This window comes from Passer domesticus, chromosome 4 (genome assembly GCF_036417665.1).
Source record: "Passer domesticus isolate bPasDom1 chromosome 4, bPasDom1.hap1, whole genome shotgun sequence".
Classification (NCBI taxonomy): domain Eukaryota; kingdom Metazoa; phylum Chordata; class Aves; order Passeriformes; family Passeridae; genus Passer; species Passer domesticus.
In genome coordinates, this window is record NC_087477.1 from 45,722,547 (window position 1) to 45,740,520 (window position 17,974).

At 38.0% G+C, this 17,974-nt stretch overlaps 1 protein-coding gene across 23 annotated transcripts in view; it reads left to right on the top strand.

The window, feature by feature from the left end:
* Positions 1–17,974, top strand: part of TLL1 (tolloid like 1) — a 129,462-nt gene that overhangs the window by 14,092 nt on the left and 97,396 nt on the right. For 4 of the 23 annotated variants that reach the window (XM_064417636.1, XM_064417617.1, XM_064417618.1 and 1 more), the window contains exon 1: positions 12,471–12,535. The exons of 6 other annotated variants lie outside the window; for them this stretch is intronic. Coding sequence is in view for 3 of the 17 variants with exons in the window: in XM_064417614.1 (XP_064273684.1) it covers positions 12,496–12,535 (40 nt within the window). In the remaining 14 variants the exon portion in view is untranslated. Of the gene's footprint in view, positions 1–8,381; positions 8,510–8,620; positions 8,721–9,680; positions 9,842–12,449; positions 12,536–13,705; positions 13,764–17,974 lie in introns of those variants that run through there. 13 more of the 23 variants (XM_064417619.1, XM_064417624.1, XM_064417629.1 and 10 more) reach the window with 9 other exon arrangements.

Here is a 17,974-nt window from a genome sequence, read left to right on the forward strand (position 1 = left end):
TAAGGAACCAGGCTTGCATGGGTGTTTAATTCACTCAAGGTTGCATTATTGGAAAAATTGTTTCATGAAAACAGGGTAAAAAGATATTCAAGTTATCAAAGAGGAAAATGAAAGAGAAAGAACATGATAAACATGAACAATTTCAGAAAGTATACAGAATTATAAAATAGAAGATATTTGCTTCTACTTCTGTTAGTCTGTTTAATTCTGATGTGGAAAATTCAAAACAGAGACTAGGAGACGTGGGGATTTCATACAACTATTTTTTCTATTGAAATCTGCTAAAGGATTCCATGGAGTCAGTATTTGGATATATGATATGACATTTACATAGGTAGCAGGGGTATCTGGAGGGCTGATATTTAGTAATGGTAGCAATAGTGATTTTCAAGTGGATATATACCTCAGTCTTCAGAGTTTAAGCCAGTATTTAGTAGCTTGAAACAGGGATGAACCCCAATATGTGGCAAGATTATGCCTGTCTACCTACTGCAAATTCTTGTTTCTTTCTGTGAAGCAGCTGGTGGTGACTGCTGTCAAAGACAGGACCTTGGATATGATCCAGTGTTGCAGTTCCTTTGTTCCTCAGCCCTCCCTAAGTGCTATTTCAAAAACTCATGTCTTGTAGCATGCCTAAAAGATAAATGCAATTTAGCTATTTTGGGATGTGAATGAATTTCAAAGCTCAATATCACTGAAAACTCATTGACCAACTGTAGCTGATGAAAATGAATGTATGCAGGCATACAAGAATAAAACTGCATTTAGCTATGTTTATAGCCTGTTTGGGTCCAGTGGAGCACTTGTACACATTTTTCTGTAAACCACATGTATGCGCACACTCACCTGACTACCTAAGGAGCTACCACTGAAATATAGATACCTGTAGAACTATCTCTAGAGGCTCTTTGAAGTCATGTGTACAGATTGTGTGGCTGCTTTTCTTCTTTTTGCTTTTCCCACACTTATAAATGCCAAGGTAACTTGTGTGTAAATCTGACCTAGAGGCCATTGGACTCAGTGTGTGTGTTTCCAGCTACTTTAGAGATAATGTTTATAGGTGCATAAGTAATAAGCAGAGCTGACTAATTAACTTCTGTGTACTTGGGCTATGGCTTACTTATATGCATGTGCTCACATGCTTTGCAGGCACATCAATGAAGGCAGTTGGATTTTTGCCCCAGTTTCTGTAGTTGTCATCACTAACACAAGAGTATCATGAAATCTTGCATTCAGTGACCTTGTGATTACAGGTTCTTTCTTGCTGGACTGGGGTGTGAAAAAATCCAGCAGCTTGAAGAGCATCTGATTTTCTCTTTTTTTCCCTTTAAAAGAAGCTGCAGGATAAGACTGGATTTTGATTACTGCAACAATTTCTCAACCTTTAGAGATAGGTTTCTTCTTGTCATAGCTGAATACTCTATTAATTGGGCAATCTAATAAATGGCTCAAGATGCTGATAAACATGATGGTTGCAGTTGCATATACAGTTCCTTATCTGTATAATTTCAAGAAATGTAAAGTCAAAGATAAGAAGCCATTTGTTACAAAATACAGCAGGCATGTGAAACTGGTGTCAATCACGTACCATTAGGTGAAATTTGACAAGCCCTGAAGTCTTCAATCACAATCAAAGCACTGAAATCTTTCAGTGATTTGCAATATCCCCAAATTAACACATTTTTTTTAATGCAGAGGCTGCTAGGAGATAAAGAGATCTTGGAAAACTAGGAGGAATAGGTGTACTAATGTTCCCATTTATTTATTAAATTGAAGAATTAGTTAATGGCAAAATAAGAAGGGAGCAGAAAGTATTTTTTTTCCCACAGCTGTGTGTAGTTTGGATGGATTGGAAAAGCTCTAGATTGCTTGTATAGAAATAAGTAACCTTACAACATAGCCTAACTCTGTGCAAATCTTGCGTTTAACCTCATAGTTTGTTACTTTTGTGTTTTGGAAACTTCTGTTTTCTTTCTGATGTTGTTTCTTCAGAGTGTTGAACTTAAATCATGGCCAGAGTGAGAACTGCAGGTGATAAATGAGTCTAGATTTGACTGAGGATTCTAGTTGAAGAAAGTTCTTGGCTTTACTTATGGAGTTTTCTGGAGTTACTTGGTAAAGGAAAGAAGTAAGGAGAAAAATCTTTCCCCTTCATGAAAAGATTCATTTTATAAAGTTTTTTGATCCTTTGATCACTAAATTGCAGGAGCAATAGAGAGCAGGGAGAGTAGGAGAGGAGTTTCCTGTTTTTTTTCCCCCAGTTTTTTTATTTGCATTCTTGAGGATGAAATCTTTTCACACATAAAATTCAGGTGAAAATACAGAAACCTAGTCCAATCCTTTTGGATGTTTTCATTCATAATACCTTTAATTTGAAAGAAGCTGAATTAAATATGAATTGTAGTGCTGATGGATCACAGTCAGTGTGTCTACACAAGTGAAGCATGAGTAAAGAGAATTTATAACATACGCTTCCTTTTGCATTATGGAAGAGAGCCAAACACAAAGATGCCTCCTAGATCAGTAATGTGTTTATGGATATATGCAGAACTTTTAGCTAAAGCTAAAGTTTTAGGGAGAAATGCAAGCTATTCTGTGGTGCTTTAAATCAAAAAAGTGGAGAGCCAGATAAAGTCATGACAATCTGTATCAACTTGAACAAAATTAATTTTTCTTGGCTATTTTTTTGAGATATTTAATAACATGTCTTAGATTTATTTGGTCTGTGGTATGGCATTCCATCACATATAATGTTTTTTTACTGATTTATTGATCTAGACATTCTAAGTTCAGGTTTGTGTAAGAAATTGAATAATTTCCTGAATTACTCACGCTTATAATCAAGTCTTTCCAAATATTTTGTTTGTCTTTCCTAATTATGAACAAGGTCAGACTAAATAACAGCCACAAGGAAAAAAAAATAGTAATCCTTAATTCTAACTACATAATCTTATAGAAGAAAAAAATTATTTGACCCTTGGTCTCTGCTCACATAATCTGGCTTGTCTTCATTGACCTAAAGTATCCTAGGTTTTATCAATGGAGAAATGTTCTTCCAACAAGCAGATGATGTGTCACCAAAATTAGCAAAGACCTAGATGAGATTTTGGATGCACTTGCAACTGCTAATGAGAAAAGTTAACATTCCCATTCTTTGTGTGATTCCTCAATTGTGATTCCTTTTATGCTGATATGGAAATAAGCCCTTTGTACAGCTGGCTGTCCATTGGAAAGGACAATGTGCAAGATTTGCTCCTGCACTAATGGAGCTACAGGGATTCCTTGTTCCCCAGGGCACACACTGCATCTTTCCTTTCTGCTCTCTTTGGCATCACTTCTGGATTTAGTTTCCCTCCCTGCTTGTTGCATGAGGACTCACAGGTATCTGTGTTTAAGGCTGGAGAGGTGTTTAGAGAAATCATAGAGAATGGGTTATTTGCCAGGCAAAGCCAGGTAATCTGGTAAAACTGAGATGCTAATGATAGGTAAATTATCCTGTACTGAGCCTTCTGCAGCCACAGAGGATTTCGAGCTGAAATTTCTGTGAGGGCTTTTTTTCTGCAGATCAAACTGCTCTCTGTAGTTTACCTGCTGCTAAAGTAGTGACTTTTAATTAATATTACACATATTGAAATTCCTGGTGGTATTTTGTTCCAAACTGTTGTTCAGTTAAATATGGATTAATTGTTCTTGTACAGTTCTTCTGGTTTTGCTTTTGGACACTGCTGTGGATTGTTCAGTACCTGGTAAAATGCCTTGGCTTATAAAGATTTTGGGTCAGGGAGTTTGTTACACTTTTTCTTTCAGTGAGATTGGTGTAAGAAAAAGTAGCTGCCATCCTTGTAAACTTTGAATTTCATCTCTTTGGACTAGCATAGCGTCCTGCTGTGGGATACAGCAGATCCAGCAGGTGGGATGTGGAAGAACCGTGCAACAATGATGTCTTACAGACCCTGGGTTGTGGTGGATGGGCCGTGATGTGGACTGTACAGCAGGGAGCTGTGCTCTGGGCAGGGACCCACAGCAGTCAGTGAAGGTGCTGTGTTTTGGGGTTTCTTTCCCTTTATGATAAATTAGTATTTTCATTTTTATGTGACTTTTGTGTCTGGCACATTTATGTATGAGTACTAAATGATTTATGTGCTGCAACCTATAAGGCTGAACTCTTCACTCAGGCTGTTCTTCCTCTTAGGATCTCTTGTTACTTCTAATGAGATGAATGGTATGGTGGCAATGACCTTAATGAAGTCAGAATTTAAGGCTGAAGAAAAATTGTATTTTTTTTACCGAACTTTACTGGAGGTATATTTTTTTCAACAATCCAGTGGAGTCAAGAGGTAGCTGGGTAATTATGGTGTAACTGGGTTTTTTTGTTTTTTGTTTTGTTTTCATATATATATATATATATATATATACACATATATGCAGCCATTGCAATGGGAGAATCTTTTTAAAGTGAATTCCAAAGCATAATCAGCTGTTTTAAAGCAAACAAAGAGTTGTTGTTAATACACAGTAAGAGGCAGATAATCCACGTAGTTTAACCAGGCTCTTTGATTTGGGTGCAAAGAAAAACTAATTTTAAAAGCTTCTGTTGTCGTTCCCCCTTTACAGTAGGAAATTATATGGAGAGAAGATGTTGTAGCAAGGGGGAGCATAGAGGAACTGTTCTGTGCTGCGAGCCAAAGGACATCATTAGGAACACTCCTATTATCTGGAAGCCTGACTTCCTGTCTCAGTTTCCTCGTGGGTCTCAATGAATGGCAGAAGAAATGGAACACTTTCCTGCTTGGCCAAAAACTCTGCTAAATTACTCCTTTGGCTGGATGCCACACCATGCTCTGGAATAAATCCTGCAGCTCCCCCCTGAGTCTGGAGGGTACTTGCTATAGTTCCTTGGGGCTGGTGGAGTGAATTTTAGGAAGTCCAGGAATACTGTAATGCTTCAGGTGTCCTTCTGTATATCTTGAAAAATTCTTTTTGTGATAGAGACCAAGAGTGCATTGACTTTTTATTAATTTAAGCTTCCATAGGATGTTAAAGAACTGCAAGTAAGTATGTTAGGATTTTCATATTTGGTAAATGATTTTACTACAATGAAAACAGTGTAGCATGCCTTGTAAAATCTACCAGAAACATGTAAAATAAGAGGCTTTTAGACATGCATTCAACTAATTTTCTGGTTTTTTTCCCTACACAGTTTTAGCACATCAACTTGTGTTTATGTGCCAAAGTCATTTTATTACTTTTATTCCAAAAAGTATATATAAAAATAAGGTAGTAAAAATTTTTGTACATAGAATAAAACAAATTTCAGACATGTTATTAGGTGTGGTAGATGATGCATCTTCTATGCATAGAGAGGAGTTTACAGAATTTAAAAAAAAATTATTTCTGGTCTTTGGTATGTTTCTTTTACATGCATATTAGCCCCCAAAACTTTCATTATCTTCTCTTAGCTCTGATTTTAATTAAAACTGCAGCACCAAACTTTTGATTCAATTGTTACTGTCAGTTTCTCTACTTTCTATTTTAACTACATTTGGCAAGTAAGAACCTTGCAGCTGACTCAAAGGAAACTTGGCGAAATATACACCATTTCCCAATAGCCTTTCTCTATAACAGAAGATATATGGGACAGTGTTTAATAAATTTTGTCTTGTTTTGCATCCAAGAAGAAAAATATTCTTAATTCTCTGGAGCAGGGAAATGCTTACCATAGTTAGTGTTCTGTATGTGTCATCTTTCAAGGGTGACAAGCAGCTGTCCAGATGGAAATGTTGGGCATACTCAGAAAAAAGTACAAAAAATAGTTAATGCTACTGGTGTATTTCAACCAGAAAATATTGATTGGGTTCTGGTTTGTTTCGTTTGTTTTGTTTTGCCTTGTTTTTTTCGCTTGCTGGTTTGTCTCATAGTTTTTACTGTGTGTTCCTTGTTCAGGTTTTCCTGAATTTACTCTGCATGACTTTCATGGTGTACCAGCACAGAGGGTGATGTGAAGCCACGCTTCTGCCACTGAAACAGCTGTCAGCTTCATCTGTGGGGATGCAATTGTGCCATACAAGCTTGATGCTGAGGTCCCTGTTTTTTTTCCCAAGGCAGCAGAAGGGCTGGATTATGCCCACCATGCCAACCCATCCTGTAGTCTGTCTTCAGACCCCTTTGTATAGGCGGCTAAATGCTTTCTAACATTTCTTTTTAAAGCCCTTGGCTGACAATCAGTGCTCCCAGCCTTGACACCTTTGCATTCTGAGACTTGGCACTGGTGGAGGCATAGTGGATGGACTTTTCTATCTGTTGGCTACAGGAGGAAAGCAGAGAATTCCCTTTTTTATGGCAGTTGATTGATATTAAGGTCATGATTTTGAAAGCTGAAAGGTCGGGAGACCTCATTTTCTCCCATTGCTTCCCCTCCCTGAGCAGCAATAAAACCTTGTTCATTCTGTTGCACCTAAGAGTTCTCTCACAGATGTCCTTTCCCTATCTCCTCCTGACTCAGAGGAAGAAGGAGAGACTTCTGTGCCTGCCCACAGTTTTCAGAGAGTCACTGCTAAGATGCCACCAAAAGTTCCTCATCCTTTGCACTCATGACAGAAAATGTAAGATTTCAACTAACACAGTGGAGAAACATTGATTTGTATTGTTAACATGAGTGTATCTCAGTGTCTGTAGTTAAGAATTTCGGGTTATTTAAAAAAAACAAACAAACCCCACTCTGCTTCATAAGAGGATTTTTTGAGCTCCAAGGAGAGAGAACAGTAAAGGTGCAGAAGGCAATGTAAATACATATTTCCAAATTCTTTAGATTCTGTATTTATTTTAAGTCACTGTATTTGTATTTTTGTGCGAGAGGAATTCCTCTCACCTTCTGTGGTCTAAATCAATTCCTATAGTTAAATGTAGATGTTCTTTCTGAGAAAAAAATATAAGCTAGCAAATTCTGCTATTATCCTTCTAAAAGGACAGAAATTGGCTCAACTATTAATATTATTTTCATCCTGACTTCTGAAGTAAGGATGTAGATCCAGTATTGAAGGTTTATCTTTTAAGGACTCAAGTGTATTTATGTTTTACCACTATTGCATATCATCATATTATTTAGCTGTTTAATATCTCTATTCACTATGTAACATTTGTCTAAGGATTTTATATCACATTAATAATTTACCCCAGGGAGCTTTGCTTTCCCGAGTTTCTTGTGTTTTACCTTTTTTTTTTTTCCTCAAAGAGTTCTTTGAGATAAAGTTTGCACAGAGTTTCTTCCTGATGTTTTGCTGACACTAATGTGGCAGAAAGTAGGTCTTTAGTAGACAAAGGGTACTGCCAGTTTGAGAGGGAGTAGTGCTTCTTTATGTAGACTGGCCTATAGATTGATTTGGTGTGGATATAGCTAGTAATAAAATGCAGTGTTGGTGCACCCAGTGGTGTGACTGTGAGGAAAGCTTGCCAGTGCCTTGCTTGTAGGTATAAACTGAGCTAAAAATATTCCCAAAGAGGACTGCCTGAAGGAGATTTTTAAAGTTTGCCCTGACTAGATCTGTCAAGTTTCTGTTCAACAGCAAAGCTAGAAGAATAGCAAGAAACTGGATAATTCTAAAATTCTTATTCCAGTTGTTGCTTATATAAACGACGTTTTGTTTAAATTCTTATGTACTTAGGTAGCTGTGGCAGTTTGAATTTTTTTAGATCATCAGCTTAGACTTGCGATACTTATTGTACTAAAACATTAGCCAGTCTTGGTTATAAAATGTCTGCTTCATTTGTGCTGTCAAAATCAATGTAATGTGGTTACAAAGCAAGACTTCACTTTCAGTCAGCTCTATAAGGTCAGTTAAACTGAGGCTGCTGGCACATCTAGCTGCAGTTTATGTTGACACAGAAACAGTTTGATAGATCAACTGTAACTCGAAGAAGTGCATGAACTTGGGTTTTAATTGTGAAGGTTTAGTGTAATTTGGTAATGTAAATGAAAAATATGAACTTGCTGTCATTATGTGTTCTATGTAAAATTTTATGGAAGCGTTTGCCAGCCACTTCACTGGTTTACACAACACACTAAAATTAAATTTAGAGAAGTAAAATCTATAGGGGGGACACTTGGTATTTGAAGATGACTTGCTTTAAAAGCTTACTGATCTATGCAATATGCACATTTTTTCCTGGAAACAAAATATGTCTTTGTTTCAAACCATTTACTCTATGTGCAGAAATGTCTGTGGTATAGGAGCTCGTGTTATTACAAGACAAGCCATTCCAGGATGAACTGCAAGTACTGGTGAAAATGTTCATACAGGTAGAAAGGACATAAATTACTTGGTCGCCTGAATACTCTGTTTCAATGTTCCAAGCTCGATTGGTCTGTTCAGTGTGGAGAAGAGGAGACGGAGGGGAGGCCTCACTGCAGTTACGGCTTCCTTGTGAGGGGAAGGCCAGGCAGGTCTCTTCTCTTGGTCACCACTGACAGAACCCGAGGCAATGGCTTGAACTTGTGTCAGAATAGGTTTAGGTCGGTTTAGGAAAAGCTTTCTCACCCAGAGGGAGGGTGGGCACTGGTACAGGGAAGTGGTCAGAGCACCAGGCCTGGACAGTGGTCTCAGATACGTGGTGTGGTTCTTAGGGTGTTCCTGTGCCGCACCAGGAGTTGGACTTGGCCTTTGTGAGTCCCTTCCAGCTCTGATTCTGCAAAAAACACTTCCAGCTGCATTGTGTGAAGCAAGGTAACCAGTGAAACAGCTGGCTGCTTCTGTATCATATCTGTCATTTAGGGTCTTGCTCTCAGATCTAGCTGTGTGTCTTGGCTTTCAGCAGCAGCAAGCAACATGCCTGTGCTGCCTGCTGCCAGTGCCCCATGAAAATACCACTCTCTGGGGACTCCAGTTCCCTGATATAAAGAGGTAAAGATGGAGTAAGAAGAAATCACAATAAATCTGAGGCTTCGTGGCAACTCTGAAGGTTTGGCAGTGTGGAAAGCAGTTCCTGTTGCTCGGCCTCTTAAAGCTTGAGCATGGAAAAGAGGTGTGGACTGAGTAACAGGCTGGGATGAGCTGTAGGAGGGTGAGAAGCTGGATGGCAGAGGGAAAACTCTCTTCTCCCTCCCTGGCAGAGGGAAAATGAAATGATGCCTTTGCTGTGCAGTTGCTGGGTAATTCCTAGAAAAGCTAGAATTCATTATAGCCCAGTTAAATGGTTCCACACACAGTTGCTTCCTCTTTTTGCATGTCAGGGACAGGTTGTGGTACAAATGGCATATTCTAAAGCATACGGGTCCTTTAAGGTTTAATCACTTTTCCAGACAGTTTTATGTTCAAATTTGAGTGTTACAGCTCCTCAGTTTCAAAGACTTTTTTTTTCCACATTGGTCCTCTTCCTTTTCCGTTCAGGATAATATGTAGTTGACAAACAATAAATATTTTATTTAATTTTTAAAAAAATTATTAAAAGGCTCTTGTCTATGTACAGAGCCTTTTTAGGTTTGTCTGTTAAAATGCTTAACAGAGGTATTTAATGAATTTCAGGATTTCTGTCTCCTCCTCTTTTAGAGGGATATTGCTGGAACACAATCTTTTAAATTTGCTTTTGGTGACTGAAAATTTGGATGGATCAATTTTGTTTGTTTCTTTTCTAGTTAGACACATTCATTCCTGAACAGTCTCTGAAAGCTTTTATTGCCCTCTCAGCCCATCACAGACATCCTTCCCAGGAGTGCACCTCATGGAGTCAGGCTGTTGTGCACCAGTAGTCTGGAACCAGGCATCACCTTTCAGTTTGCCCAAGATACAGTTTTATTAATGGAAACAGCAACAAATAAAAGCTTGAACCCTGACTTCTGAATAATCAGGTAAAGTTTCTTTAGTGTAGGTCTGACCTTTGCCTTCCATCAGCACAAAAAACACCCTGAGAAGCAATAACAAAAAAATAACTTTCTTCTTACAAACCACATTCACCTTTGTGAAACAGAATTGCTGTGTAGCATCTCCTATCTATCCAGTATTATTTTGTTTTCCAGTGGACTTCCCTTCTAAGGCTTGCAAGTTATAAGGTTGTCTCTGGTTTTGTTCAATATATTTAGAAAAGTTCCCATTATGTTTTTTCTTTTCTTTTATTGTTTATACTGGCTAGAAGAACAAAACTAAAACTTCCATCTCAGGTTGGAGCATAATTTGGTGTGATTGCTCAGCTTCTGATCTCACTACCAAAAACGTCTTCTTTTAGGAGTTGATAAAAAAATATTTGGCTCTGTTTCACCTCAGTCACTCTTGGCAGCTCTTCATCTGCTCTTCTGGGGTTTCCATCTGCTCTTTTATGCTGCAGTTTCTTCTTCAGGCCCCAGTTCAGCAGCAACAATTGCAAATAAGTGAAAACATCACTGATTTTTCTGAGGGTATGAGGTTGGATGCAGGTGCTATTCTGCATCTCTGGCAGAATCTTCCAGGATTTTATCTCATTGCTAAAAGGGAGAATATGGCAAATCCTGAGGCTTTGAGTATTCCTTTGTTCTTCCTCCCTCACAGGTGTCTAGAGATTTATCCTGGAGCTGTATACACTACTTAAACCTGAAACCAACAAATCGGTGAAATTAAATACGTTGCAAGGCCTAAGGAAAATTTTTTTTTTATCTAATGAACTTTTCAAATTGAAGTCTTCTTAGTTACAGAAAAAGTGTATAAATTCATGTGAAATTAGATTTATTAAAAAGCTTGTGTTAAGTTTTTCCCCAGTAACTTATACTTGTTCTGTTATTTAAGCACTTTTAACATTAAAAAAATTCACAACTCATAATAGGGGTTATTGATGCTGAATAATCATTTGCTCTCAAGTGATTAAGCTGCTAACCAGCACTCAATGTTATATTAAAAAAAAAAAAATCACACTTATATATGACTGTCTGCTTACTTACGTATTTCACTTTCAAATGTGTTTGCCATTTCACAGTGTTTTTCACCTCTTATCCATGGATTTTTTTTTTTTTTACAGAAAGCACAATCGAAATTTCCTTCATCATCTAGCTGGTGAAAATGTAATTGTAGTTGTGTAGTGCTGGTGAACCAAAAGGCATATCATTATAGCCAAACCCCTATATTCGTTACTTGTAGGAGACAGCTTGTCTGACTTAATGTAAAGCTTAATCAGAAGGTTTAGAAGGGAAAGTAACAGAAGAAAAAAGACCTGAGTAGTGAATACATGCATAATTAATTGATTCATTCAGTGCTTTCCTTGTATTTTTTTTTCACTTGCTCTTGCAATGTACATTTTGTCATACTGAGAATTTAATTAATGGTAGGGAAAAAAAAGGCAATAGTCCTGTGTCAACCTAGCACTGACATTTATGACAGACTCCTATTGAGTTAGCAGGGCTTTTTTTTCCTATAGAATGCTGACAACTTATCATGTAAAAGCTTTTTAATAACTTTAACAGTGAAAAAGATTATTGAACAAAAAAGTGGTTTAATAAAAATCTTTATCCATTTACTGAAGCATGCCTTCTACACAAGCTCTCGGTTTCATTCAAACAACTATTCTATATATTCCACTAGTACTTTTTGCTGTCTCAGAACTATTGGGTAAACTAGAGATATGTACAGCAGAAGTGTGTTTGACAGTTTTTTTTTTTTTTTGTTTAAATTTTATCTTGCTTTCACTTTCAAAAATAACCATCGATAGAAGTGTTTTCCGTTGACCACTGAAATGAGAATGTAATATTCAGCTGCCTGTACTGGAGAGGAAGTTGAGGGAGCCTAGAACATCTGAACTTAAATAAAGAGTGAATTTACTAATGCATGTTGGCAAATCAGTTTTCATGGTGTTTTCAGGCACAGTGATGTGATCCTGGTGGACAAAACCAGGAGGAGAAATGCTGCACTGATTCATCTTTCATTCCTCACCCCCAAATCTTCCTAAGTCAGCTTTTAGTGTTTCCTACTAGCTCTGACAGTTGAAGGCAGGTGGTTTTTTCTTTCCCACTGTACCTTGGGATAGCTGCTGGATGAACCAGGACCACAACTGGGAGCACTGCATCAGCACTCAACAGAGTTTGCAGACCTGATGGCTGCTGCTGTGAGCCTCTGAGCCAGTGCAATCTCCTGTTTTTCTCTCTCTAGTGCACCTTGCTGGCTAAGGATACTTTCTGTCTTCTGTCCACTTTAGAGTGTAAGAAGGCACCTGGTATTTGGAGTCTGCCTGGGAAGCTGCCTCTGTTATTCTTTCCAAAAACAGAAGGGGAGAATTGATTCATCCTTTATCACAGGGGAAGCTTGTTCCCTGCTTTAAGCCCTGAGGGTTTAAATTAAACTTGGCAAGACTTGATGTGCCCTTAGTCACAAGAATCTGTTAGATAGCCCTACTACATAATCTTCTGTATTCAGACATGACCTGGTTTTCTCACAGTTGGTTCTGCAATAAACAGATTAATGCAGGCAGGTGCTTACTATTACTGCCTGTTAAGTCCTTAAAAACTCCTTCCTGCTGATGTCACTATCCCTAAGGGCCTGGTGGATGATCTGTTGCCTGCATGGTCATGAGGAACTGCTAGCAGGTAGGGAAATTGTCATGGGGTACCTTTCCCATGATGGTGGCAGGGAAGAAGAAGTGGAACAAAAAAGATTATTTTCTCTTTCTTGTTTTTTGGAGAGTCTATGGAAGTGATAGGGTTTTGGAGCTCCTGAAGAGTCAGGATCCTGAAGAACTATTTGTGAGTCAGGAAGATGTTTTTGAGGAAGGCACTTGTATAAAGGCTGACTGGCTTGTATGGGGTGAAATAATACAAGCAATGTGGTAGAATGGTGTGGTAGTGAGGCAGAAGCTCTGGCCAGATGTCCATTTACTACTTCACTTTTAGTCTTAGCTTAAAAGCTTGGGAGAAATTTTACTACTGGTTTCTAAACAGCCAGAAATGGTTCTTTTTTTTTTTTAACTTGTAAGTAAGGAATTGTCCTAAATACTTTTGTTCTGACATAGTATAAAAATTTATGGTGGTCAGCATCACTGTTTGTAACATACTGGGTGTCACTGGATTGCAGTGTAAATCACTATAGGTGTACATAGTGAGTCAAAATACATTGTGAGGCGGGTGGTAATGTGTGTCAGTGGAGTCGTTTGGGCTTTCTTTTGGTCATTTCAACTAACTTTGTGGTCAGACAGCTGCTACTTATAACTTCACAGTTAGGTCTGACTTGAGTCTAAGAAATTCAATGTAGTGGATGAAAGAACAATTTTGAGGAGATGATTGCTGAGATGAGCTTTGAAGGCTCAAAGGGAGAAGAACAGCTTTCCAGTGGCTCTGTTTTTTGATGTGGAGTACATTGTCTACAATCTTATCCTAGTTATTTATTCTACTTTATGCATGCCATTACAGGGATAAAAATAGGACCTTTAAAAAATGGTTTTGTTTCTATAGCACCTGAGAGCTTCAAATGAAATGTGTCTTGCACTCCATCTGGAAAAATGATCTCTTGCAAATTCTATATTTGTATAGATGGATGTTTGGCCTGATGATCATCTTTGGTGACTCAGTGCATAAACCAATATGTTGCTGTTGACAAAAATGGAAATTCTGGCTAGAATATTTCTTCCAGGGACTCTGTTAGGATTTGGCCTCATAAGCTCAAATGATATTTACCATTCTTGTGGCAGTATTCCAACACTAGTTCTAGGTGGAAAACAAAACTTCCATGAAAGATGTCAGTTCCTGTATACTTTATTCCAGAAGTTCCCAGTTCCACTGCTGTCTGAAAATACAGAGTGATGCTTTCTAAGATGCTCAGGTCAGTGAAATAGTGAGTGAATAGAGCTGTTTTATAAGTCATGTTGGTCTTGTGGGCAGGTGTATTGGCTGCAAAACAAAAAGGAAAAGACAGACAAGTTTCTCAGTAACAGTGTGTTTCCATGAAACTGATGCTAATAGTTTTTCCATTGGTTTAATGAAGTAAATGCAGCTCACAAATGCTGTGGTTTTCTGCTTTTGTATGTTTATCTCTTTAGAAAGATGCATTATGCAAGTTGCAGTGTAGGGTTTGGATACTTTCCTTTACGTCCTTCCATAAGTGGGATATTTATCCAATATTCTTGAAATCACTGTGAGTTGCTCATTTATTTTCCTCCTAGTTTCTCAGAACCCCCTCCTCCCAGTCTTCCTTAGCTTGACAACCAGCTTTTCACAATCAAGAAAACCCTTTTTAACTACACAAAAGACACAAAATATTGTCACAAAAGAAAAAAAAATGCTACATATATTAAATCAATTGTGAAAGCAAGAAAATCTTACTGTTTATCCCCTTGGCCTGTTGAAGGCATGATGTGCTGTTTGTCTGTAGAGCACCTTGCCCATCTGTGGGAAGTGATCAGGTCAAATATTTAAATAGTAGTCCAGATTCTTGAGTTTTTTACTCTGGCAGTAAATGAAATGAACATTTGCTCATGTTAAAAGCTAAATGAGTATTTCAGAGCAATAATAAGGTGATGGAAAATACCCAAATATGCTAGTACTGAAGAGATGTAGAAGATCAGTGCCAAACCCTGGATCAAACTGAACGCCCACAACCACAGCTGACACCAGAGGTGGGTGTGGAGTTCAGGGAAGAGCCAAAAATGAACTGGGATTTTTACCTCCACCAAAAGAACTGTAGTTTGCCCATGTGGAAATCACACAGGAGGTGAGGAATCCTCTACTAGCTTTTAAAAATATTTAATGCAGAAGTTTGTTGATTTCCTCATGTGGAAGGGGTAGTTGCAGAAAACAAGATGATTTCCCAGTCACACCAGGAATGTATTGGTGGAATGGTATCTCTGACCTCTCTCAGTTGATGTAGGATAACTGCCAAAGTAGGAAAACCTGGAAAAAATTGTTAAATCCTTTGATAACGCTGTCCATTGTCCCAGATATCTTAATTTTTGAGTTGGCTACACGTTCCCTTCTTCTGATGCAACTCCATTCTGGAAATGAAGACAAATGAGGCAGCCATGACACAGAAAACAGTTCACATACTTAATGGTTTAATAGTTTAGAAGAAAAATGTGGGACTTTTGCCTAGGTTTTTTTAAATGTTCAATTTTCCTCTAGACCCAGATCAAGTATGGCTCTGTACTAGAAGCTGTCTTGCTACTGGAAATTGGAGGCAATTAAGGCACCAATGTACTCTCATAATAATTGTCATGATCTGATATAGCAAGAAGAATTGGCATTTGTGCCCATTAACTTGTGCAGGTGCTAAACTGCATTTTATGTGTGTCTTTACACTCAAATCGGTGTTCTGTCTCCTGTATGAAGAAAGGAGCTTCCCCTCTGCTGTTAGGCATTCTAGATGTCTTTTATTGATTACCAAGGAAGGTGAGGTGAAAGGGGAAAATTTAAAAGCATGAGAAAAAAAATCTGTGAGAAAACAGGAAGGTATAGGAAAAAAGGGAGAGAAAAGTCTTCCTTTTATCTTTATTGATCTGGATGTGAAAAGTCAAGCAAGTGAATAGAACAGTAAGGGGAAAAACAATAGATTAACAAACCCATCTCTCATATTTTACACAAGTGTAAAATCTGAAGAAGCTATTAAAAGAACTGGAAAGGAGGTTATAGAGCATCCTGAAAGCAAACCACGGTGAGATTCAAATGCCTAAGAATCTTAAAAAGGAGGTGTGTGTAGAGGTCTCTACAAGCTGCCCTGGGTTATCCAGCAGCTGGTGAGAATAGTGTTAAGTGTTGCAGGAGGAGAGGGGAAGCCACAGCTGCATGCCCTGGGCACAAGGACTGTCAAGCACCTGTCAGCAGAGGAAGTGAGGTGGGGCCCTGCCTGACTGAATTATGGTTTTCTCCCAAGGCACTGTAAGAGGCATGTACACTGTCATCCACACAGGCTTCTATTCTATGGAAAAAGGCAAGCGCTACTGGAGGAAAGTTCATTATGCAGATTGCTTGTGTGTGAAGTTTCCTTTCACAGAGATATTCTTTTGTTTTGCTTAGGCATAGACTGTGGTAAATCCCTTTTGCTAAATGTAAATTATTTTCTGAGTAATGCCTTCATTTTCATTTTCTGTGTGTGTATTCATGTGGTGCTGCATAGATTTTGGAAAAAAATATTAGCCTGTCTAGCCTTGGCTAGTGTAGTGGTGTAATAGGTATCCACTTCTTCTACACACAGACTAGTTAAAAATCTCATCTTCCTTGTCATGCAAATACAACTATCCTAAGAGCTGTTAGCATGAAGCAAGCTGCTTAGGAGGGAGTAATCAAACAAAGGCTTGTGTACCTAATCTGCAGCTCGTTTTGGATTCCTGGTCCATCAAGCTTCTCTCAGTATCCTCGAAGCCCCTTTTCAAGGGGCTGCTGTAACACAAAGGCCTTGTGTACACAAGAAAAGTGTAGTGATTAAATCTCTGAAGCTTAGAGATCAGTTTAAACAAGGCATTGCCTTCTTTAGACATTGTTTCTTCAATTTAAGAGCACCTCGTGGTAATGTTTCCAAGTTAAATCAACAGAAAACATTCTTAAAGCAAAGAACTCCAGCAAACCTGTGTGTAAACAGCATTAATTAGTCTAATCAGTTGCTAAAACAATGTTCTCAGATACAATTGAAGCGTCTTCTATGAAGTTTCTTTTCCTTAATGCTTTATTGAAAACACAGTAGGAAATTATGGATTGAGATAGGTTTGTTAGCTTTACCTTGATAGAACAAGCAAGGATAGATCTGGCATGAAAGAGGAGATTGCCAGCCCACCTCCTCCTTACCTGTCAGTGGTGCCAAGTGCTGAATCCCTCTTTGTGCATTTATGTACTGAAGGGCTCTGTAGAGGATGGTGGGAAGACAAAGCATCTTAAAAGTTGATGGCAATGATAATAAACTGGTTGCCACTTGCTGGCTTTAGATGAGAGAAGAAGTAGTACATAATCAAATGTTATTTTAGCTTCCATAGTTTGGTAATTTATTGTTTTTTCCCTAATGTGAAGCACTAGGTCATTATAGTTAAATCACAGTGACATCATACAGAGCTTATTTTCTGATGGGGAAGATTTTTCTGAAGTAGGATTTATGAAGAAATGTTTATTTTTGTCTACCCAGCTGAATTAAAAAGTGTCTCTTACCAAGTATGTATGAAGATTTGCATTTTTTAGATATCAAATTTACCACAAGCATTTAGTTTTATGAGTTTTTTAGATTTTAGACTATATGAGCCATAAAACACATATTGAAAAATCTTTGGTGTCATTTGTGAGATGCAATTCTCAGCTGAGCTTTATAATATCTGGTTATATACCTGCTTACCATTTAGGACATACAGAGGTTTTTTGGGGGAGGGGGGATAAGCCAAGAGAAAGACTAACTGAATGCTACGGTTGAGGTGACCTGATTTGGCAGAGTAGAGAAGAAGATAACATAGATAGTGATTCTACTGAAATTTAAATTAGTTTGGTTTTGGATCGAATTAAATGCTTTGTAAAGAGTGGATTTCAGAATTGAGATATTTTGAAAGCATGCTGACTAAACATGGATCTGAGCTTCTGTTTAGGTGTTTGATTTCTATCAGCAGTGCTTCCATGTGTGGAATGAGAGAAAATCTGAATAAGGCAGAGTGTGTGAAATGTTAATGAGGCTGAATTAGTTATACACACTCAAAGGAAGATTGGAGAAAGCAGCTGAAATATTTAATTACTAAAGCAACTCATTGTAAAAACTCTAAGTATGTGCTTTAAGTTAAATCTGTTATTCTGTAGGTATGAGAAAGAAGTCTACTTCTTTTGATTACATGGGTGCTTTCAATAAGCCCCTTAATTTTTACAGTGAAGACTTTTGTTTGTCAAACACTTTTTGATCCAGTTTAGCTGACAAAACAGAAGTTTTTGCTGTGAATAAAGGCCTAGTGAGATAAGATGTTGCAAAAGTCTCTGTTCCTAACCACTTTAAGTGAAGCTCGTAGTTGTATGTTTGCTAAGCTTGTGCTTGTGGCCCTTCTCTCACTTGCTCTGCAGCTGTAGTCAAATTATCAAAGC